The sequence below is a fragment of the Bombus affinis genome, chromosome 9, assembly GCF_024516045.1.
Source record: "Bombus affinis isolate iyBomAffi1 chromosome 9, iyBomAffi1.2, whole genome shotgun sequence".
Taxonomy (NCBI): domain Eukaryota; kingdom Metazoa; phylum Arthropoda; class Insecta; order Hymenoptera; family Apidae; genus Bombus; species Bombus affinis.
This window is the reverse complement of record NC_066352.1, coordinates 15,414,633-15,438,034: the sequence shown is the minus strand read 5'-3', so window position 1 is coordinate 15,438,034 and position 23,402 is coordinate 15,414,633. Positions and strand designations below refer to the sequence as shown.

Genomic DNA, 23,402 nt, shown 5'->3' with positions numbered 1-23,402 from the left:
TTTTCGCGTTACCGACGAACGGGTAGACGATGCATTAATTATAAAAAATCTTAAACTCGATGGAAAATATTATTCTTTCTCTTCTCTTTTTCTTTTTCTTCTCTTTATTTTTCTTTTTCTTTTTCATTAACCAGAATTTGCCGGAAGAACGTTCGTCACATAGCTTGACTTTGGATTTACGCGTAAACGTTTCAACTTTTATTTCTGCTTGTGTCGTCGAAACGAGTGACATTTCTGCGAAAATAACCGCGTGTACTGCCTAGTAATTATCGTTTATTAGGTGCGCGTGAGTTTTCTGTATTTAAAGTCTCCTTGGAATGTCTATAGCGCACGTACGATATTCCTACGAATCGGCTAGGTTGACTTTGTCTTTTCCCTATATCGCCGTCCTCTGTTTATCTATAATTTCCTCCGTTACGATCGATATCTCGGTGCACCGACCACTAGTTCGCTAGCTTTTGGGTATTGCGGTATCGTTTAACGAGATCGGCGTAGTTATTAGAAAATTTCCAAAGACCTTGCTCGAAATGTGTCGTTGATCGCGATCAAAGTCATCTCCAAGAACCAGCGCCAGTTTCAATTCGAACAATTCTGTAAACCGAACGAAGCAAAAGGACAAGGAGAAATGGAATATCGAAGGACGAATGAAAAGTTGTGGAAAGGCGATCTCATTGTCAAATGTCGCGCTTTAATTTCTTTCGGTTAGACGAGTTTTTAAACATAGTTTCGTAAGTAACTGTTATTCCTTGCTATTACGGGCCGCGCGATTGTATTTTCAATTGTACAAGGATTTTGATTTACAGGCAATGATTGGCAATGATAAATTTATCTTGTTCTTGTTATCGATCATCGGTTATCGACGAAGCAAAGAAGAAGAAAGGAAAAATTACGAACAAGGCCACCATCGCCAACGTGTATGTGAAATACGTAATGGAACGCAAATAGTCCCATTGCGGTCAACTGATAATACCAACCATAATAATAATAATAATAATAATAATAATAATAAGTAAAATCGGCATAAAAGTAACGATAAATAAAAGATTGGCGAGTAGATAACGGTTGTGTGCGTTGACCGGCTATTAAGCCGCTGCGCTGGACCGGAGTAAGAGGAAGCGGCTGTTAACTGGTCCGTGGCGACGCGCGACGCGCGAAGCGACGTATCGCCAAAGTGCAGAAGAGGCCGTGGGCGCGCGCGCGCGCTACCGCGTCTATCGACCAGATTCTCTCGTCTCTCCTCCTCTCGTTACCTCGCTGCCTATGGCCCCTGTATGTATTCCGCTAGGATCCCAGCCACGGCCACGGCAACGCCTCGTCGCTGTCTCCAACGTGTTCCGGGAATTGGGGACTGACCGACGGTTCCCACGTGGCCACGTGGAGAACACGAGGAAAAGAAGACCGTTCGTTCTTCGATGACTCTGTTCCCGTTCCCGGATTACGTTTTACGCTCATTTTCCATCTTCGAACTGGTCCAAACGCTGCTCGCCGCATTTCACCCAGCGTCTCGTCATGTCAACGTCGAGTCCGGTCATCCAATCGTAAAATCGTTCGCGCCGTCGTACCGTATCGTGCCTCCTAATCGTATATTACCGTTCCGATCACGCCGTTGCAAGATCCGCGAGCGATCACGGAGGTATTCGTCGAGCAGTCGCAAAGTGAACAGCCGCAATGACGTAACACGCGGCGATGGTGATGGTGATGGTTTATGGCGATTTTGGCATCCGACAGTTCCGTTTACGCGGTCCGGTAAATTCGATCGGCGGGCATTCCAATCGGCAACCACTGCCGCGGACGATCGAACGGAAAAGGGTGTTCCGGCCGTGAAAGGGAAACCCGATGGAAACGCGTGAAATCTCTGACCCGTTGTCGAAAACGAGGAGATGCTGCGAGTAAGGAGAGCGGCGAGAAACTCGGCTCCCGAAACCACCACCCTCTCGTTGTTAAAATGCATCGAGACGAAAACTTGGTTGCGTTAAAGTGCGCTGAATCGAACCTTCCTGACGTTGGACGACGTGGAATCGACGCGTTCAGCGAGCCGTTCGACTCTGTCAAATTGCAGGAACGACGAATTTTCCTCGCAGATCATCGCCAATCTCCTACGAACATCGCGTATATCATCATATAATGGTTTAATTTTTGGACTCAAAGTATTTTTAAAGGAGAAAACGAGTAAGCTGAATTTACAGATTTTTCAAATTCTCGCAAGAAACGGCAATTTAAAGTCGAGTATTCGCTTATAGAGGAAACACAGCCTTGTTAACGGCCTGGTACTTGTTCGAAATAGCCAACGAACAAACCCCCTTTTGCGTCCAAAGAGGACGAGTTTTTCAGCTGTGCAATCATCGTGCAGACGTATTTTCACACAGCTGCTTCCGAGCGATCATCGAATCGTTTCTCCATTTTTGTTACTGGCGAAAAATCGTGCTCGAACCGGGCAAAGTTTCATCGTGGAAATCGCGGAGATGCGATGAAATGGTGGAAGAAAAAAGCTGTTGAAAAGCTTGGTGAGATTTACTCAACGATGCCTGCACTTGGGATCGTTTCGATAGAGGCTGACGGTGAAAAAAGCGGCGGAAAAAGCAGGCTCGAAAGAATCCATCGGTAAGTCCGATAATTTCGCTTTAACGCAAAATTAAAAGCTAACGGTTCAAATTGGTATCGAAATCGATAATACGCGTAAAGTGCAGCGTAATTTTTCGTTAGCATTTCTCTTTCCCGTCTCCATTCTTTCTTCTTATCTGTCCTGTAATTATTTTCTTTTTTAATTGCCTATCTTTGTTTAACATGTAATCGAGATAGCGCGATGTACAAAACATCGGCGTTATTATACGATAACGTGATTTTATATTTTGTCAGTCGGTATGATTTCTTGCGTGATTGCGAACGTTACAGTTGGACGGGACGGTCTAGTCGTAAATTACAGACATCCGAATCTATACCAAAGACAACGATAGCGACCTCGAATAGTCCTCTTTACGATAAGATCTGGATATCGGATGATGCATGTACCTGTTTCCGGTATCTTTCAAACGTTCAAAGGTGATTAGCGAGGAAGGTTGCCCTGGCATGTGCGATCAATCTCGAAATAAGGTAAGATAATAAGATTACGAATATTATTAAATTGCGATATTTTATCGCTTTTATGTCGTTTCCGTTCGATCCGAACTCTATCGAATCTCGCGAATCCAACGATAAACATAAAGTTCGAATATAATAATGGCTTTATAACGGTGAAGAGGTATTTTTTAAATATTTGAAAAAGAACGTGAATAAAACCGAAGGGAATAAAGCAAACGAGATGTTACTTTTAACAGTCGAACGATTCGTTTGTCCTCTCTCGCGACTCGAGTAATCGGCCAGCTCTTCGAATATACTTTTATAATATACGATACAACCAACCGATCGCAGCAACATTTTTAACAAAATTTTCACTTTTACGAGAATTTGTCAACGACAAAATTTTATCTTTCTGAATATCGCGAATATCGCGCTCTTCAACTTGAATTTATAACAGAAGAATACTAATCTTTTCTTTTATCTTCGCACCGCGCTCTCAGCCCGGTGAAAGTTTCGAATCTTCTCTTATATTTTCAAAAGGTTCGTTACCTTAAAATTCGAATGTTTAACGAAAATGTTTTAAATCGAATATATAATATTCCATCCTATCTATTGCTTTTCCTGTAAAATCTTTCTCGTCCGAAAGTCATCGTTTATAGTTGGTTAAGTTAAATTCGAAGAAATTAAAGAACATTTCCTTTTCATCGTTGGCAAGTAAATTGTACTTATCGTGTGTGTACATTTCCAGTTTGGTTGTTATTTTGCCTGTTTTTCATGTACTTTAGATTAAATTGTGTATTCAGATGAAAATTAATAACAAATCATCGACTGCCACGCTAAACTTAAATCGTTTAATTGCTTCTTCTTTCTTATTTATTCTTGTCGTTGCATATACCGCATGGATATTCGGATGATATAAAAAGATATAAATATACGATGTAAACATACTTTGCGAACATACGCCGACAAACGAGAAACGAGAAACGAGAAACGAGAAACTTGAATCACGAAAGCTTCGATTACTAAAAGTACCGATGTTTAAACATACGTACATACATACAGAGTATTCGAACGAATGTGTTAATCTATAAATGTCAATTTTCTTGTTTTATTTATCGAATTAGTTACTGGACGCGGAACTTTTACTTTTCGACATATTATATTCTATATATCGTATAACTGATATTCTTGCTAATATACCGAATCGTGTTCTTTCTTAAAGAACGGTTAAAGAAACGAACCAAAGAAAAATGTGTAAAGACAACGTAACGAGATGCAAGCGAAATAAAATATCAGCAATATCATTTAAGCTGTAAAACGGATAAATGTTAACTTTTGATAAAGCGAATAGAGATAATACAGTAGGATATTGCATCGAACGTTTAACAAGATACTCACGCTATTTTATCTGATAATTTTCATTTTTAGGTACTGTTTCGTGGCGATAAAAATGCGCTAGATGACGGACCCAACACTTTTAATTTCGAGCTGCATAACAAAATATACAAAAGTCGATCGCGGCTACAAAAATGGTTAATAGGGCTGCTGGTCTTCCTATTTGTATCGTTAATCGTAATAAACACGTTCAACACGGATCAGTTTCGAGCGGCACGGTACGGAGCTATCGTCAACGATACCTCGCAAGGTATACCTATACCTATTTTTACTAAAGGCATAGGACCAGCAGGACGTTTAAGCGAATCTCGTTCGAACGTCTCTTTGTCGTTGTCGATTGATCGATCGATCGAACGTATACTTTATTTTCAGACAATTACGTGCAATTGAAATCTTTGTTCGCGTCCATAGCGAACTCCGGTTTCGTAGTCCGCAACAAAGGTTGTCGAATTCCAGCGATGGATCCTTTCGATTCAGCGATTACGCGATTTATCGAGAAGGAAAAACCGCTTATTTGCGAGCACGGAAGTCATTTACCGCTGGTCGATTCGAACGACACGGCGCTCTACGTAAATCCAAATGCGATCGGCCATTTTTACAACAATTCAGGGGAAATCGATTGCTGCTGGCGCCCGTTCTGGCGAGCGAAGGACGAAGATAACGTTGTTACGTCAGTAAGACTGATCGTTCTTACTTTTATCGATCGTCTACGATTTCTAATGTGATTTTAGTGTACCGCGTTCGAACCAGGTGCAATTTTATAGCAAAGTTTGCCGAAAACCGTAGCAACGTTAAATCTGTCATACGTATTTCTCTCTTTATCGCTTTAGTCTCTTTCTTAATTTCAAGCGTAATATATTTATTTGATATTCGTAATTCGTAATTCGTAATTCGTAATTCTTTATAGGTACGGTAACGAGTGTTTCAAATTCGAAAACGCGACGGCCGTAAACACCGAGTTCGTGAAAGTGGAATGTTCGCGCAACAACGAGGTGATATACAAGGATTATCACGCGTTTGTACCTCGTTTCCAATCGGTCGAGAGGAAATACAAACGAGCAAGAGCGACCAACATGAAAACTGAACAGCTCAGCGTGTTAATAATCGGCCTTGACTCGATTTCACGACTAAATTTTCATCGTATGATGCCGAATACTGTCCACGCGTTGAAAGAACTCGGAGCGGTTGAATTCTTGGGTTACACTAAAGTGGCTGATAACACGTATCCGAATTTAGTGCCTGTCTTAAGCGGCTTATCCGAGAAAGAGCTGCACGATCTATGTTGGCAAACTAAGGATAAAACGTTCGACGACTGCCCGTTCATTTGGAAAAATTTCAGCGCATCCGGTTATCGAACGGGTTTCGGCGAGGATGCATGTGGCATGACGACCTTCAATTATCTAAAACAAGGCTTCCGAGTTCAACCCACTGACTATTATCTCAGACCATTCTGTATCGCATCCGAGAAGGATATCGGTAATACGCACAAATTAAACGCGAATCTCTGCGTGGGAACCAGAAAAACCTTTGAAAACTTACTCGACTACGCGAAGAAATTCGCCTCGCGATTTTACAGGGACCCATATTTCGCGATGATCTGGCAAGCCAGCCTCACCCACGATTTCTTCAACTATCCGCAATTAGGCGACAATTCCTACTACAACCTCGTCACCCATTTGTTCACGAAACGGTTGCTAAATCGAACAGCGTTGATAGTGATGAGCGACCATGGGATGAGATGGGGAAGCTTTCGGCAGACTTATCAAGGAAGAATGGAGGACAGCCTTCCGTTTGTGTTCGTGGTGATGCCTCGATGGTGGAAGGAAAAGTATCAAGTAGCTTGGGCGAATTTCCGAAGAAACACGCGCAGTCTAACAACAGCTTTCGACTTGCACGAGACCTTGATGGACATACTGCATTCGGAAAATCTGCAGGAATCGCGTCTTAAGGCCCGACTTCGAGCCATGCCGAAAGATGAGAATTTGCCCCGTGGAATCAGCTGGTTTTTGCCGATTCCTGATTACAGGACATGCTCCATGGCGGGTATAGCTAGTCATTGGTGCATGTGTCATAACAGCTACGATGTTTCTTCGGATGACGAAAGTCTTCGGGACAAGGCAGTCTTTTTGGTCTCGGAATTGAATAACATGCTCAACAAGTTCGTACAATGCGCGGTATTGAAATTGAAAGAAATTAAAGCCGCGAAAGCGTGGAAGGCCGAGGATGAGAAGAACCAACTGATCGATTACACCATCACCATTCAAACGGAACCTGGTGACGCGATATTCGAGGGTACGATACGCTACAGAAACGAGAGTAAGACTAACAAGTTGGTAGGATCGGTTAGCAGATTGAACGCGTACGGAAAACAAAGCGCCTGTGTCGATGAATTCAATATGAGGCTATACTGCTATTGTTTGTAGCTTGATCCGATTCTTTTTATCATCTTTTTTTCTTCTTTTCTTCTTTTTTTCTATTCGTTTTTCCAAAACTTTAAGAGACTCACTTTGACGAACATACTCTCGAATGACTCTCCAATGAAATTAGAGTACGATAGACAGTATACTGGTACCAAAAAAAAAAAAAAAAAAAAAAAGTCACACTGTGATAAGATATTTGCTTTAAAGTTGTGATTCACGGTAATTTCGTACTTAACAAATTAAGCGTCAACTGATAGTAGTATCGTTTTTATTGTGTACGATAATAATAAATACGCACAGTGTAATACGTTGATACACGAATAAGTAATAAGTAAACGTAATTGGCGTGGTGCAGCGATATTATTGAATTTAATTTAATTATTGACCATATATACATGCGTTTAGTCTACTATGGGATACAAATGTACGTGTACAGACGTATGTATAAAAATGCAATTGCAGAGAGATACACGATTCTTTTATGTTACAAAAATACATTTTCTTCCTATATAGAAGTAAATGACAGCAACTTTTAAATACGACGTTTGATTTGTTAAGCATACTTAAGCATACTGTGAATAATTTTCAACTAAATTCAAAGAAAGACCTAATATGTGCTGATATTTTAATTATTAGACGCGACTCGCAGACTTCCTGCTATTAAAATACTTTGTTCGTCTTTTTACGATAACACGCATTCGACGAAAAACACTGATTACGTAAAATTACGGCTTTGAAATGGTCCTATTGTCCTGCAATTACCTAAAGATTTGACTAGCCTTCGACTCGAACAACGATCTTCTTATCATTGTACTTTCTCAAACCTTTATTAGTAACATTTGTATATTGTATATGATTTTCCTAAATTCAGATAGAACAACGTAACTCGGATACTTACTTATTATTTGCGTTTCACGTTTATGCTACAGATTTATATATCTATGCTATAAAAAAAGGTATAAAATAATTTATTTATTATTTTGAGACCAAAGAAACAGAAAAGTCACGTTATCGATCTAACGATACCTGTCTTAAGATTTTGTCAAACTGGTTAATCATTCGCTTAAAGAGAAAATATTTAGCATCAAACGCGTATGCGTATATTTTTCGATAGGACCATGATTATCGTTCAATGATTTTGGTTCGATGCAAATAACTTCTTTTACCTGTGCTAAAACGAGATGAAAGCAAGCTCGATCGTTCAATGGTCGAATACAGAGTTGCATAGAATCAAAACCATCGGTTCGTAATAAAATGTTTGTGCGCTAATTTTTAACACGATTGTAATACGAATCGGGTGACATACTTGAGATAATTATAGAAACTCAACTATAAATTAACAAAAACTACAGGTAATTACATAGGTAAGTACGTTAGAATTACGTATAAAGATACAAAAATTATAATTTATTTATGGCCTCCTTTTTATGAGAGATTTTAAGGTTGCTGTGTACAAAGCGACAAAACGTTACAACGTACTGTGTTGTATCTGACGAAAGAATTATACTTTAATTTTTGTAAATGAAGTGTACTCAAAGGTACTGAAATAAAACCTTTGTAAAATATAAACTAATGTACAATTTAATGCGAAACATTTTTAATAAATATTTGAAACGCAAGTTAAATGATTGCACGATCCTTTAGAGTTATCGATGACGGATGGTGTTGTGCATTTTATTGCGAATAATTTCAATAGAAAAATCGTAATACAATACTTTATTATTATTATTATTATTGGATACTAGGTCCGATATTTAAAAACATTTTCATCAAGTATTTCTCACTATTTAAATGCAAAATTTCTGTTCGTGTAAAACACTCGTACATCACCCGCGCGTGTTAAAGGAAAAATAACTTATTTTGTTAAATAAACTGCACAACCATTCCTGACATTCGCATAAGTAATTGGCAATAACATATATGACCAGTTTCTTATAATCAAAGAGGAAGTACGTGTACTTGCAATGGTTATTATGTTTGCTACATGTATCCATTTCGACTGACCTCATGGTTGGCTACCAAACCTGTTGGTATCCACATTTCAAGGAAGCGAAAGCACCACTTGGTATAGAAACACACTGAGTCAACACGCGCACCTCAGTTGTATGCACATTTTATACTGTCACTTTGTACATACGTTACACTTAAAGTTCTTAATTTCCCCTTATTCCATTATAAATTCGACTTACAGAATCTTGTTGTAGTAGAGTTTTTATTTCTGCAAACAGGGTAAAGAAAGATCGAACAAGCGCAAACGATCGTGTTATATCTCACGAGCGTTATATGTTAAAATAACTTACCTTCTTTTTGAGTATCCGTGAATTCTGTCTCGGGAAAAGCAACGTCAAATGTAACATATAAGGTGCCATGAAGATTATTATTCTCGTAATTAGGCATGCCTTCTCCTTTTTTCCTAATACGGGCTCCCGGTTTGGTTACTTTATCCCTCTGAATAGCTACCTTGTGACCATCTAAATGTTCTATATCCATTTTAAAACCTATTAATGCGTCCTGCATAGATATAGTAACGTTTGTATATAGATCGTCGCCAATTCTTTCAAAAACTGGATGTGGTTGTGTTCGTATTTTTAAGATTAAATCTCCAGGTTCCCCATCCAAATGTGGTTCACCTTCTGCTATGAATTTAGTTTCTTGTCCATCTACCATGCCAGGTTCTACTTCAACCTCCAATACACGTTCTTCTGTAACAAATTTAACATTTGGACATTCTGAACAAATTGATTGTTGCATCATTTGAAATCTTCCATTTCCTAAATTCCGAGTAACCAATTCTTGTCTACAATTACACTTTCTTGTTCCTTTTGCTGCCTTCGTAACTGGCTTATTTCTTGTTATCTGAAAGATAAACAATTTTATACCTCCCATTTACGCATCTTCTCGATTAACTATAAAATCTTACCTCTATAAAATTTCCACTATATAATTCTTCTAAAGTAACTACCAAGTCCATTACGATATTAGATCCTTTAGGTGTTTCTTGCTGGTGATGAGATTCTCCGCCAAAATGGAAGCCAAAATCACCAAAGAAACTTGCAAATGGATCGGCATTATTCATCATACCGTCCTTTTTCAAACATTCCTCTCCGCATCTGTCATACATTTCTCTCTTTTCATTATCTGACAGAACCTCGTAAGCTGCACCCAGATCTTGAAATTTCTGAGAGGCATTCGGATCGTCTTTATTTTTGTCAGGATGTAATTCTTTTGCCAATTTTCTGTATGCCTTTTTTATCGCGTGTTGGCTTGCTGTCGACGGTAAGCCTAAAATGGCATAAAAATCTCTCCTGCAAAGATATATACACACTTTAATTCCTATTTCTAATGCATCATATACTGTAAACACTTCAAATTAGCAGCCTAAATTGTTAGATCATTCAACATCAATTATATAAATGTATTACTATGCAAGATTGTAATGTCTTTTTAGTAGAATTCTTAACTGAAAACATAAATAATGAAGTCGATCTACAAACGTACTTTAAACATTATCTAATCCTTTTCATATTAATAGCTTCCGTAGATGGTTTACAAAGTAAAAGGTTATAAAATTATCATAAAGCAAATATCTTCGATATTCAAAATAATTAAATTTTATAAGCATAGACAAGGTTCTCCACTTACCCTGCCACAGTTAGAATTACACATATTATTAAATTTATTAATAAAGACCAAATCAATTTTATCGCTGCCATTCTAGCAGACGTTACAACAAACATCGGAGCTCTGGATCGTGGGTGCTCCTGATTGGTGGGTGCTCCGAGTTCAATTTATCCGACTTTGATCGACGATAAATGAGTTTTTAGGCGCGTACATATTCAACGAAAATACTTAGATTTAACGTTTAGCAGTAAAAAAAAATGATTGGTTGAATTTGACACAGATATAAGATTCTTTTTATACTTCAGTACTGTTTCTAAAAATATTAAACAAATTCCAATAAATTTGATCCTTTGACACATAATTATATATTTTATTATTGTAGATAAATCTTCGATTCCTACTTCTTAGATGAATATAATAAGTATTAGCATGCAACAGGTGAAATGTTATGTAAAATTGTTTTAAAATTATTTTGCTTTACTACGGCTGGCAGTACGAAGATATCTAATATTTATCGTACCTCAATCTTATTTTAATAAAGTTAAAATTTTATTATTCTTCGTCGTAGTTCCACTGAAAACCACACTTAACAATAAAAATCTACTCCCTCTCCTACAATATAGTAAAATGATCATGTGACAGATCATATTGGGTATCAAAGTGTCAGTAACAGTGAAGCAAAAGTAAAGTGTACTATACAGGTTTGTGGTACGTGTTGTTAAACCAACTCTCGGTATTGTAATAAGGAAATCATTAGTTTAATCATGTCAATATGTAAATTGCCTCGAGTACTCTTGCACGAAAATTCAGTGAAAGGGATTCAGTCAAGAATCACATGACGAAAGCATTATTGACTAAAAACACTATCCTCTAAAATAAGATATCTCTAGGTTATGCATAGTTTATCTGTCAAACACCCTACAAAATGGAGAAACACATGCATTTATGGAGAGGTGTTGATAAGTTATCATACATTTTCGGTGACCAACCAAATGGCATAATTTGTAGACTGGTTACCATTAAAGATCACATTTTTGTAGCAACAACTACTAACAGTCTATACTATGGAGAGGTATCATTTTTGGAGAACAGTCCTCCGTCATTGGTTTTCAAAAGGGCTCAATTTGATGTGATCGATATAGCATCCAATTCGGATTATTTATTTATTGTAGATAATAATGGACATGTTTTGAAAGTAAATCCTCAGGATATGAATGTAGAAGATACGATAATTCTAAAAGAAGAAGTTAAATGTTGTAGTCATGGGTAGGTTCCATAAAATCTTTATGTATTTTTACATTATACTCAAATAATTTATACCATTACAGATATAAACAAGAAAGCGAAATTATCAAAGTGAAATCAATAGCTGTTAGTGATCAAGCAGCGTTATTTGTAACAGAAAACGGGCAACTTTGGGCTAGTGGAAATCAATCTCAAATAGATATTAACAGTACAGAGCCTAAAAAGGTGAAGTTTTTCGAGGGTAGAACTGTGTCTGCTGTTGCATGTGGTTCAAACTTTAATGTAGTTGCAGTGAGAAAAACACCGAAAGCTTTAAAAGATGATACTGACAGCGAGAATGAATTAGAAGAAGAAGTTTTCGTTAATTCATGCCCTCAGTGTCTCAACACCGTGCTGTTAAGTCCTACAAGTCTGACATCATCAGATACTTGCCCTACTGGACTTCATGTACAGCAATCTAGCGAAGATCGCTCAACCAATTCTATTAGCGCTTTATCTGTTGCTAGTAAAGAACAAGAGATTTCATTTGCCGAAAACAGTAAAAAGGAACAAATATCTGAAGTGGTAGAAAATGGTGAACTGTGTGCCAATAATCCTATAGATTCTGAAAAAGAAGAAAAAAGGAACGTTATTTTTATAAATACAGAAGCTGCAAGGCAATTCTTAACTAGACAATTATCATGGGTTTCATCTTATGGAAGTGTTAAAGAAGATATACCTTTAGATAACATTGAAAAACCGACTAGATTAATAAAACAAAATGTATCTAATGTAGCTAATTTAGTATATGAAGGAGTGAAAAACGTGGGAGGTAAAGTTGTTACATTATCCAGGCATATGAGTGGAAGTTCAGATATAAATGAGTTTAAAGATGACAGTAGTGAACATTTGGAACTAGGAGAAGAATATCCAAAACCTGCTGCTACCAGTTTGGCACTCAGTTTACGCTGTGAAGAATTTCCTTGGTCATCAAGTACTGGTTCCTCGGAGCATGAATTGTCTCAACAAGGATTAAATGAAAGAATCAGTACATTAACTCGTACTGGCAATAGTATTCTATCTACTGAACTTTGGACATGGGGTGATATTCAATATGGACAATTAGGAACAGGAGATATTGTTAAACGGTCGCGACCTATTTTGGTGGCAAAACTCAGTAATACTGGACTTAGAAAAATTTCATGTGGTGCATTTCATATTCTTGCTCTAACTCTAGATGGAAGAGTTTTTGCTTGGGGCAGGAATAACCATAAACAAGTGACATTGGAATCGAATGTGTATCAGAGTGCACCTCGTTTATTTACTACCAAATTATTTCCAAACGAAAGAGCTAAAGACATGGCAGCTGGTAGTTTTCATAGTTTAGTTATGATGCATCATGGTTTATACTTTATTGGACAGTCAAGGTAAATAATTTAATTATGAAAAGTATCAATAAGAAATGAGAGTTCTATTTACTCACGAAAGTTGTCATGTGGTTTCAGTAAAACTGGTGAAATGTTCCAACTTGATATTGAGACAAGCAATAAATGCAGTCCCCAACAAATTTTTAGCTCTGGTAACTACAGTTGTTGTTCTGTGATAAATGAACCTAAGATAAATATCTCTGAGGATTTGATAAATGAACAAATATTCTTGGAAGAAATATTAATTGTTTACCAAAATTTAATTAGGCCGTTCCAGAAAAGAGGAGGTGCTATGCAAGAATCAAATGTTTACGAAACATTATGTCGATGTTATACTGAGTTATTAAGTTTCAGTGTATTAAATGTTATTAGTTTATGGGATTATTTTAATCATATTGGTGAAGCATATGAAGTGACAATTGTAGCTAACGTTGAAGAATATATTACTGTATATAAATATTACTTAAATGCAGTGTGTGACATAATTTCTTTGAGTGGATTTACATATATTGCGAAAATAATTGAAATACCACAAGTAATAACAAATTTATTTATGGATAAATTAAAAACTAATGAAACTAAAAAAGTTGCCGATGAAATTACAATTACTATGGCATTACAACATCCACTACATAAACTGGATAGGTAAATATATCTAAATATATATTATTAGTTATTTTTTATCTATGCTTTGAATAACTTACAGTTACATTTTCATTTATATTCGCATTTATATTTTACATTTTATCTAGCAGCCTTACAACCTAATTGTCTTAATGTACATATCCACTTAAGAGTAAAATTATCGCGAGTTACTCTCGAGAGTATTTCTCTCGTTGGTTACATTGAGTGCGATTATCTGAGTCACTATCAGATCAGATTCTGCTCCTTTTCTTCCACTTTCGCTCTTATGCATTTCATCTTTTTACCCGCAACCTCTAATCTCCTCCTTATTTCTTCTTTTCTTTCCTCCCAGTTATATTTAGACATGTAAGTGTAGTAGCCTTCATTATTTTTTAACTATTAAAAATTGGCAAAATAATTATAAGAAGAGATTATTAGTTTACAAGAGGCAATGAATTTGCTGTCTCAAAAATAAAAATTATTCCTTATGTTATAAAGGATCGTTTAAGGAATTATATTCTTACATTATGTCAAACATATTTAAAGAATTAATATTGCTATAAATATCTTAAATATACTAGTGATCTACTATTTTCTTATTTATGATAACAGACATCATCTTTGTACAGATATAAGAATATGGTATTAAATTTGATGAAATGTAACGGTGCAAGAATGGGAGTAGAACGATTACAAGAAGCTTTAATAAAGTGGGAACAAATATGTGATGATCAGGAGAAACAACAAAAAGAAGCTGAAGCAACTAAATTATTTTGGGAAAGTTCTGGAAAACTTGGAGAATTATTAAGATTTCCTGATAGAAGACTTATTAGAGAGTCACGAGCACATCCTTTATCAATACTTAATTCTGGAAGATTTTCTACACATTGGTTTGTTTTATTAACTGATATATTTATCCATGTTACTGGTACATCTCATATGGTACATCCACTTAAAACTCTATGGGTAGAACCTTTACCAGACTCTGAAATAGTACAAGTATGTTAAGTAAACCTCTTTGGAATTCAAATATAAATGTACATTTACAAATGTGCAATTTTTGTATTTGTATCTCTATGTTTTAGAATGCTATATCAGTAGTAGCTCCAGAGGACACATTTGTATTATATACTCCAACACCTTCTGAACGAAATGAATGGCTGTATGCTTTACAAAATGGCATAAAATGTAGTCTACAAAGAGTTATTGGACATGTGCCTCCAATAGTACGTTCTAGCTCATTCTCATTCACTAAGCACAGTGTTTTCAAAGATGCAAAATATACTGGTTCGTATGTCGTTAACAACAGTATTGTATCTCACGCGTTTTATATCATATTTCATATTTTGAAATTATAATAGAAATGATGAATATTATGTAGGTACATAAATATACATATATGTATACGAAAAATACTATCTTTTATTTTGGTACATAGGACGCTGGTTAAGTGGTAAGCCGCACGGTTCTGGAAAATTAGAATGGTCTGATGGACGAAAATATGCAGGACAATTTCATAAAGGTATTATTCATGGTACTGGTAAAATGGAAATTCCATCACAAGGTGTATACGAAGGACAGTGGAAAGATGGTCAACAGAATGGATATGGGACGATGAAGTCAGTTTTTAAATAACAATTTAAATTCTAAGCGTAAATAAATAAAATATACAATATATAAGAAGGTAATGTAAAATATTCTAGATACAATAATGGAGACTTTTATGAAGGATATTTCAAAGACGGATTACCACATGGTCATGGTGTTAAAAAGGAAGGTCATTTTATGGCATCTGTAGCATCTGTTTATATTGGGGAATGGGCTGCAGGTGTTAAACAGGGATATGGAATTATGGACGACATTATGACAGGTAATTATAACGTAATTACAAATAGGAAAAGAAATCGTTGTTTCAATAAAATTAAATCTTTATAAAGTATTGTTTTATTGAACAGTATGTATATTATTTCAGGCGAGAAATACTTAGGATCATGGAGTAATGGTATGAAACATGGTTGTGGTTTAATAGTAACTTTAGATGGTATTTACTATGAAGGAGTTTTCATGCAAGACGTTTTAACGGTAAATAATTAAAAATAATTCAAAATTTGGTAAATATAAGCCCAAAAATGTTGAAATAAATTGCTTCTGTTAAAAGGGTCATGGAGTCATGGTGTTTGAAGATGGTACTCATTACGAAGGTGAATTTAAATCAGCTGGTATTTTTTATGGTAAAGGTACTTTAACTTTCACTAGTGGTGACAGACTAGAAGGTAATATGAATGGTGCATGGAACGAAGGAGTAAAAGTTATTGCGACATTACATATGAATAAAGCTAGCGGAAATATACAAACTAATTCGAAACCGACGTAAGTAGTTCATTGTGAGCAATATTTATTCGAGCGTAATTTTAATTTTATTTGCTTTTATTTAATACAGATCTTTTGGCAAATTATGTGTATCACCAGATCAAAAATGGAAAGCTATATTTAGGCAATGTTATCAGCAACTTGGTGTACCTGAACCAGGTTCGAAAGCTATAGGCATAACTGATAAGTCTGCAGAGACACAACGTGTTTGGCAAAATATTGCTAGTATAATAACTAAATCACATCAAAAAGCTTTACAACGAAAAAAACTTCTGACAATTACTAGTGCCAGTAAAGAGAAAAATAACGAAGTAATTGATGAGTTGGATAAGATTCCGTGTTTTGGGAGAGATAAACTTACAATACAAAGCTATAGAGAAATTCATAAGTACTTGATTAAAGCGTTTGATAGCTCACTTCACCCATTAGGAGCGCTTTTAACAGAAGTTGCCGCTGTATATACAGCTACGTATGGTGGTGTAAGAGTTCATCCTTTATTACTCAGTCATGCTGTGTCTGAACTTCGTAGTATCACATCAAGAATATATGAAATAGCTACTCTGTTATTTCCGGCGTTACCCCGAGGTGGTAAAGAATACGTATTAGAAACAGAAAATGAAGAAGAAGAGTATGTTTTAATTAATTTTCTATATAATTTATTATTTATTTATCATAATTATACAATATCATGTTCCATTATTTTAACTTTGCACTTTGTTGTTAGTCAAGTTATAAGTGCTGCAGCAATACTTCATCCAATATTGTTACCTCGTGTGCATTCAGCACTTTTTGTACTGTATGCTTTACATAATAAGAAAGAAGATGATGCCTATTGGGAAAGATTAATGAAATGGAACAAGCAACCTGATATAACGCTAATGGCTTTTTTGGATATCGATCAGTGAGTAATATCGTTGAAAATACAAAAATGACAGCGACTTTATTAAATTTTAAATAATAATTTTAGAAAATTTTGGAAGAATACAAACGTAATGAATTTAAACGAAAACGGGTTACCGTATCAAAGTGAACCGTACTTTAGCGAGGCAATAGAAACATTACAACAATTGAAAACCACGTTTTCTCCGTTAGAAAAGTTATTAGTCGTTAGAAATACATTTGAACAAATGACACAAGTAAGCTAGCTTCTTTGCTGTATATTTTTATTTGTTTGTTAAATCTCACATGATTTTTATAATAGGCAGTTCAAAAGCAATTGGGGACTACATATTTATGGACAATGGATGAATTATTTCCTGTGTTTTGTTTTGTTGTTGTCCGTGCCAGCGTATTACAATTGGGCAGTGAAATACATTTTATAGAAGATTTTATGGAGCCTTATTTGCAAAATGGAGAACTTGGAATTATGTTCACTACCCTTAAGGTAAAATATTACATTCGCGAGAAACTCTATATAAGATTTTAGAGCTTAAACAATATATATATATATACATACATACATATATATATATATACATACATACATATATATATATATATATAAATATATATCTTTTAGGCCTGCTACTACCAAATATTACAAGAAAAAATTAATGTGGGTGACTGAACATGACATAATAATTTTCACAAATAAATAGAATTATAAAATATAAAGCAAGTTTCAATGATAACTTATTATAATACATTGTTAATATAACAAATAAATAAAATATATGCACTCAACTCGATAAAAAGGTACCTCAAAATCTAACATTTAGTTGAAATAATATAATTTAATAAAATGTTAGACATCGTAAAATGAATTTTGTGCATTATGACTATTAAAAGTGATTAAACTTATTTATTATAATTAATGAAAATAGAAATTACAATATGTATGAAACAGATAGATTGTCAGGTCGTAATAATGTAAGTAGTAAAATTACATATCATGTTCTATAAAAGTATTAATGTACAGTGTATATACATTTAGAACGAATTTGAAGCTTTATTTATGTTAATTTTCTCGTTTCCAAGAAGGTAAATGTACAGTAAAAGTTTATAGAAGCAGCCATATACTTGAACATTTTGTTATAATTTTAAATATCACTGCATTTTAAGTTCAATTTTAATAAGCATTTATTCATTACTATTGTGTGAGATTGTTCACAGCAAACTTAGAAATATATAAAGAATATTATGCTATACAAAATGATTTTTTGGTATTTCTACAAATAATATCAATACCAATATGATATAATTCTTTAATTCATCTAACTGCCATAAGTATCATTTAATAATATTATAATGTAATAATTTTTCTTTATTCTGTTATATTATTGATGTAATGAACTGTATTTAAAAGGCATTAATTGAAAAATTAATGTCAAATGATATACCTGCGTTATATATTTCATAATAACAACAACATTGTGATATTTTGTGCAATATCGTGAACCTATACATGCCATAAAAATAGTAATATAACGATGATGATGATTAGAATTTTATGTTATAAATTGAATATGCATTTTAAATGTTTTATGCCTACTATGGATAGTTTATAAGTATCTGTAACAAATGAACAAAATTGTATCTTTAAAAATAGCAAATACATTTAATTCCATATTATAAATTACATATGTATTTTATAATTTTACCTTAGAATTTAAATACACAAACATAATTCATTTTACTATAATATAAATTTCCCAATTAAGTGATCTTAATAAACCAGTTATTAAGAGACAATTCTGTTGCTTTCCTTTATTAAATTTTATTTATTATTTCATAGTCTTATTTTGTATCGGATTTCCCTTTTTCTTCTTTAAATTCTGATTTGTACATTAAATGTTTGCAATTTTTGTATAAATATGGAACGTAACTATGAAATAGAATATTTCATTCTGTAAAATTTTTAAATCAACTCTTGTTTCACCAGTTACGTACATATGTACGTATGTTTGTAAGTACTGTTATAACTATAGATGACTTCAATTATTTACTTAGGAGTTTTCCAAAGCTAGAAAATGTGATAGAGACAAAGAGCCCGTAATAAAAATTTAAATATTTAGTGAAAAGTTCTGCTATTAATCACTCACGAATTTACCGTTTGTCGTTAAAACAATGCATGAAAATTTTTACATATCTTTTAATTGCCACATAGTTGATAAAATTTTGTATACCTGCAAATCAAACAAATTAAATCATAGAAATAATAAAAAGCATCTCAAAAGATGAAATCTGGTTGTTTTCTTCTTACATACTAAATACATTTTTCTTAGTTACATATTTTAATATATATTTAGATATGTGTATTTTCTTGGAATAATTCTTTAAATTCGATTCATACAAATTTTTTTGTAAATATATATAATCCCTTTATCTAGTATATTTAATCAAAACTTTTAAAAATCATCTATAACGCGCAGGTTTAACCAGCAGCATGATCACAAATCGAGAAGTAACTTAACGTCTAGCGATTGATATGTCGTTACGGTTATTCTCTTACTTTAACTAAAACTGTTACGCTTAGAAATACATACTATATTGACGTAATTACGTTTATGTTATAGATATTCATTATAGATATGGAAGTAGTTAGAAGTGTATGGAAAAATCCTGTTTTGTTGTATAAAACCGTCTTACGGGCATCATTTAGAAATAGGTATTTATGTACATGACAAATGTTTAGTATAACCTGAATCTTATTTTATACTTTATGATATAACATGTATCAATATCAGGCCATAAAATATATATTTTATTGTGATATTCTTTTTCTTATTATACTTTAATAGCCTTTATCATAATATAAGTATAAAATCTTAATTTGATGTTGCATCTAAATATCATAGACATTAGTCTATAAATGTTTTATAGCTTTATTTTTATTAATTGCTACATTAACAGATTTGGTATATTTGCAACTTTTATATAAAAATTATTTGTCTTTATATAATTTACTGCTTTTGAAGATATGTTAATATATTCTTTTTGGATTATACGCTGGGAAACTATAAAAACTGTCAAGACTCGTTATATGTTCCTTTTGTTTGTTATATATAATGAAGTATATATTTTAATAAATCTTCTTACTTTGTCATGGATAAGAAAAAATGTAAAAAATATTCTGTAATAATGAATTAAATAATGATTTTTTAGCACGTTCACATAAATGTAATTCTTAATAAATTGCAGAAGGTATGTATAAATAATTAGTGAAGGTAATATCAACATAAAATTATTTCATTGCAGTAGCAGTTCAGCATCAAAAGTAACAAAAAAGGAAAATGTTTCTATGCAAGACAACGATTTACAATTATCAAGTATAGACACAGATATAATTGCGCAAAATGATGTAACATTTAATGCTCTTGTTTCAACAGAAGAGTTATTAGCACAAATAGGGTTGGCAAGGGAATTTGCGACAGATAGTAAAGTTGAACATCCTTATGTTGATAAATTAAAGAGGGTGCAAATGATTCTGTTTGATTTGAGTCATGCTATATCAAAACCAATACCCGGAAAAGCTAAAGCATTTGAAAGTAAACATATTAATGATTTGGACGAATGGATAGCAGAATATGCCAATCAACTACCTCCCCAGGAAACATATATTATTCCGGTAAAAAGAACATTTCCATTATACACTTTCTGCTAAATATCTTACATTTCATTTTATATTCTAATAGGGTGGTGGTAAAGCTTGTTCTATGCTACATTCAGCAAAAGCGATATGCAAACGTGTAGAACGAAATGTTGCATCTTTGGTTCAACATGGCTTATTAAATAAGGAAGCACAAATATATTTAAACAAATTACAAAACTTTCTATTAACAACCTCACGAATTGCAGCAAAATGTGATCAACGTACAGAAAATATATATATTCCTAGAGTAGAGGTTGAAAAAAATGAGGATAACTGAATCATAGACTTCATCAAACAAAAATCTGTAGACTATTTCCTACTGCTTTTATTGTAAAAGTAATATAAATAACCGAATACTTTACACAAATATTTTGCAATAATATCATTTTTAAATATGTTTTTAAAGTAGACACATTGTAAATATTCTATAATGAGAAATTATAAATGTCAGTTACTGATTATATTGTATTACTATATTACTATATTATTAAATGTACATAGTAATTGATTAATATATTAAAGTGGTCGATATATAAAGATTTAAAAAAAAAAAAGTTAAAAGTACAGTATAGTCTTAAAATATTATACAAAGATTTTTTGACGTAGTCACATAAAGTGGCAATTTTGTTAATTCTAAATAATTATATACGACTTCATTAAAATACATCTATTTAAGTAACAAAAATAAAATAGATCTTTAAAATTATATCATATATACATTAATAGATTGCTAAATAGAAATTTATTATTTTGCAACAAATTTTTGTTGCTATACATATATATATATATATATATATATATATTTTTTTTTCTACCATATATTGCTATATATATATGGTAGAAAAATATTTATAGAAAAAAATATTGTAAATAAATGTACAGTTTCAAATTTAAATATGACAATAAATTATATATATATACAATATATATATATATATATATATATATATATATATATATATATATAAAGGTTAAAGACGATAACAACATTTGATAAAATTAATTATTTATTCCAAAACTTCATCCCCCTCAACAATTTCTTTTAAATTAAGTAATTCCAATAATCCAGAACCTTTAGTTTCAGATGTTACTAATTCATTTATCTCTCTATAATGTCCAGGATCAATTAAACAAATCAAATTTAACGTTCCGTTATCCCATTCTTCTGTCTCTAATTTTGTTATTGACTTCACTATTTTATCTCTTATCTTTTTAGCCTCCTTACCTGAGGCTAAAACTCTGAGTCTCATTTGAGCTCGTTCTAATGGCATTATAGTCTGTAATTGAGGAATTACATCCAAAGCTTGCTGTTTTGCATTTCGGTTTGGCTTTACCGAAAAATGTGTATCTTTCATGGCTTTTTCTATCATAGTTACTGTATATGGACGTTTAGTTTCTGGATTTATACATTTGTTAGCGACAGTTGTAGCAATGTCTTTAAACATAGAATCTAAAGCCAAATGCCGTTCTTTGTCAGAAACCTGAAGTTCTCCTTTTGTGAGAATCTCTTTACAAATTTCTGTCTGATCATCCGTACCAAAAGCTTTTACAAGATCTTCCTTCTTTGCTACTTGACCTTTTGAAACGTTTATAAATACTGTATGTGTTTGTAAAACTTCATCGATGTCTTTTTCTCTGAAATGTAATTCTGTTATTATGATTAATAGAAAATTTGATATGTATTGTGTACATAAAAAGAGAGTGAAATATGTTATAAGGATAAAATACGTATAGGTTAGATGACAAGAACGTACAATACGAATAATGTAACGTACATTTCAGATTTGATCATCTGATAAAGACTTACAGTTTATTTCTCCATGAGATAACCTTGTTCCTATAACAAGCAATTTCAAATCGCTTTCCTGCTTTTTTCATACGAACCACGGCAACGTTAGTTAATCTTATTTGATTTGTTGGCGTAAATATTTTCGACATTTTTGAACAAATATAAATATAATACTGTCTTTTGGTTTAAGAAATATAAGATACGCAATTTTTATTTTACGTGTAATGCGATCTTTATGTATTATTGTACATATATCGTATAAACGTTTCCAATGCGGTTTCGATCTCTCGATTTATAATCGAATCACTGACATATCCAATATTCATATCCCTTTCTAATATCGATAAACTTTTGAAACATCTTAAACGCATGAATTTACGCTACGCATACGCAAATCAGTTCATAATTAATTTTATCAAAATAACAGAACGCGCGAGCGCGACGATAACAATTTTTTGTAAAATTTAATACGAAATCTTCGATTTCTTACAAAAATATGTCGATTATATATTATATATATTATATGTATAGAAATATCTTTTATCAAATATAATTATAGCCATAAATAAAGGTAAACGTGGTAAATATAAATTTGTCGGTAGTTACAAGAAATGTTATAGAAAGTATGGAAAATAAAGAATCGTATAAATATACTTTGTTTTATAACCTTTAAGAGAATAATATTCAAACGAAGTATAAATTAATTCAGAATTATATGATTACAAGAAAGATTTGAAATAAGATTTTACATGCCTATACTGTATACGTTAAAAATAAGTAACATCATTCAATGCGATCAGATTCTTACGAAGGTACAGATTTAGGTTTATTTATAATATTAATTTTATAATTTCGAGGTAAGTTTATTATACTTTATAGTTAAA

The 23,402-nt window shown here is 33.2% G+C and overlaps 5 protein-coding genes across 7 annotated transcripts; 3 read left to right on the top strand and 2 right to left on the bottom strand.

The window, feature by feature from the left end:
* Positions 1 to 1,174: 1,174 nt before the first annotated feature.
* LOC126920500 (uncharacterized) lies at positions 1,175 to 8,441 on the top strand. 2 transcript variants are annotated; one of them, XM_050730963.1, is made up of 6 exons: positions 1,175 to 2,169; positions 2,316 to 2,601; positions 2,893 to 3,090; positions 4,486 to 4,702; positions 4,825 to 5,122; positions 5,360 to 8,441. In XM_050730963.1, the coding sequence occupies exons 3-6, from the start codon at positions 3,004 to 3,006 to the stop codon at positions 6,873 to 6,875; spliced, it is 2,118 nt and encodes a 705-aa protein (XP_050586920.1). In that variant the 5' UTR covers positions 1,175 to 2,169; positions 2,316 to 2,601; positions 2,893 to 3,003; the 3' UTR covers positions 6,876 to 8,441. The 2 variants fall into 2 exon arrangements, with proteins under 2 accessions (XP_050586920.1, XP_050586919.1); XM_050730962.1 differs by lacking the exon at positions 1,175 to 2,169 and having other exon boundaries at positions 2,254 to 2,601.
* Positions 8,259 to 10,747, bottom strand: LOC126920501 (dnaJ homolog shv). Its single transcript, XM_050730964.1, has 4 exons — positions 10,515 to 10,747; positions 9,793 to 10,177; positions 9,173 to 9,728; positions 8,259 to 9,090 (listed from the first exon to the last, which is right to left on the bottom strand). The coding sequence occupies exons 1-4, from the start codon at positions 10,607 to 10,609 to the stop codon at positions 9,026 to 9,028; spliced, it is 1,101 nt and encodes a 366-aa protein (XP_050586921.1). The 5' UTR covers positions 10,610 to 10,747; the 3' UTR covers positions 8,259 to 9,025.
* A 311-nt stretch (positions 10,748 to 11,058) lies between these two features.
* LOC126920499 (alsin) lies at positions 11,059 to 18,716 on the top strand. The gene is made up of 14 exons (XM_050730961.1): positions 11,059 to 11,759; positions 11,822 to 13,144; positions 13,223 to 13,789; positions 14,398 to 14,767; positions 14,854 to 15,055; positions 15,207 to 15,387; positions 15,472 to 15,638; positions 15,741 to 15,850; positions 15,927 to 16,138; positions 16,209 to 16,766; positions 16,863 to 17,039; positions 17,106 to 17,274; positions 17,340 to 17,522; positions 17,658 to 18,716. Exons 1-14 carry the CDS (start codon positions 11,419 to 11,421, stop codon positions 17,703 to 17,705), a joined length of 4,608 nt encoding a protein of 1,535 aa, XP_050586918.1. The 5' UTR covers positions 11,059 to 11,418; the 3' UTR covers positions 17,706 to 18,716.
* Positions 18,717 to 19,462: 746 nt separating this feature from the next.
* On the top strand, positions 19,463 to 21,190 carry LOC126920492 (corrinoid adenosyltransferase MMAB-like). Of its 2 annotated transcripts, XM_050730958.1 has the most exons (4): positions 19,463 to 19,576; positions 19,654 to 19,745; positions 20,336 to 20,705; positions 20,773 to 21,190. In XM_050730958.1, exons 2-4 carry the CDS (start codon positions 19,669 to 19,671, stop codon positions 21,004 to 21,006), a joined length of 681 nt encoding a protein of 226 aa, XP_050586915.1. In that variant the 5' UTR covers positions 19,463 to 19,576; positions 19,654 to 19,668; the 3' UTR covers positions 21,007 to 21,190. The 2 variants fall into 2 exon arrangements, with proteins under 2 accessions (XP_050586915.1, XP_050586914.1); XM_050730957.1 differs by having other exon boundaries at positions 19,513 to 19,745.
* A 528-nt stretch (positions 21,191 to 21,718) lies between these two features.
* LOC126920491 (ribosome maturation protein SBDS) lies at positions 21,719 to 22,918 on the bottom strand. The gene is made up of 2 exons (XM_050730956.1): positions 22,537 to 22,918; positions 21,719 to 22,364 (listed from the first exon to the last, which is right to left on the bottom strand). The coding sequence occupies exons 1-2, from the start codon at positions 22,665 to 22,667 to the stop codon at positions 21,737 to 21,739; spliced, it is 759 nt and encodes a 252-aa protein (XP_050586913.1). The 5' UTR covers positions 22,668 to 22,918; the 3' UTR covers positions 21,719 to 21,736.
* Between the last annotated feature and the right edge of the window lie 484 nt (positions 22,919 to 23,402).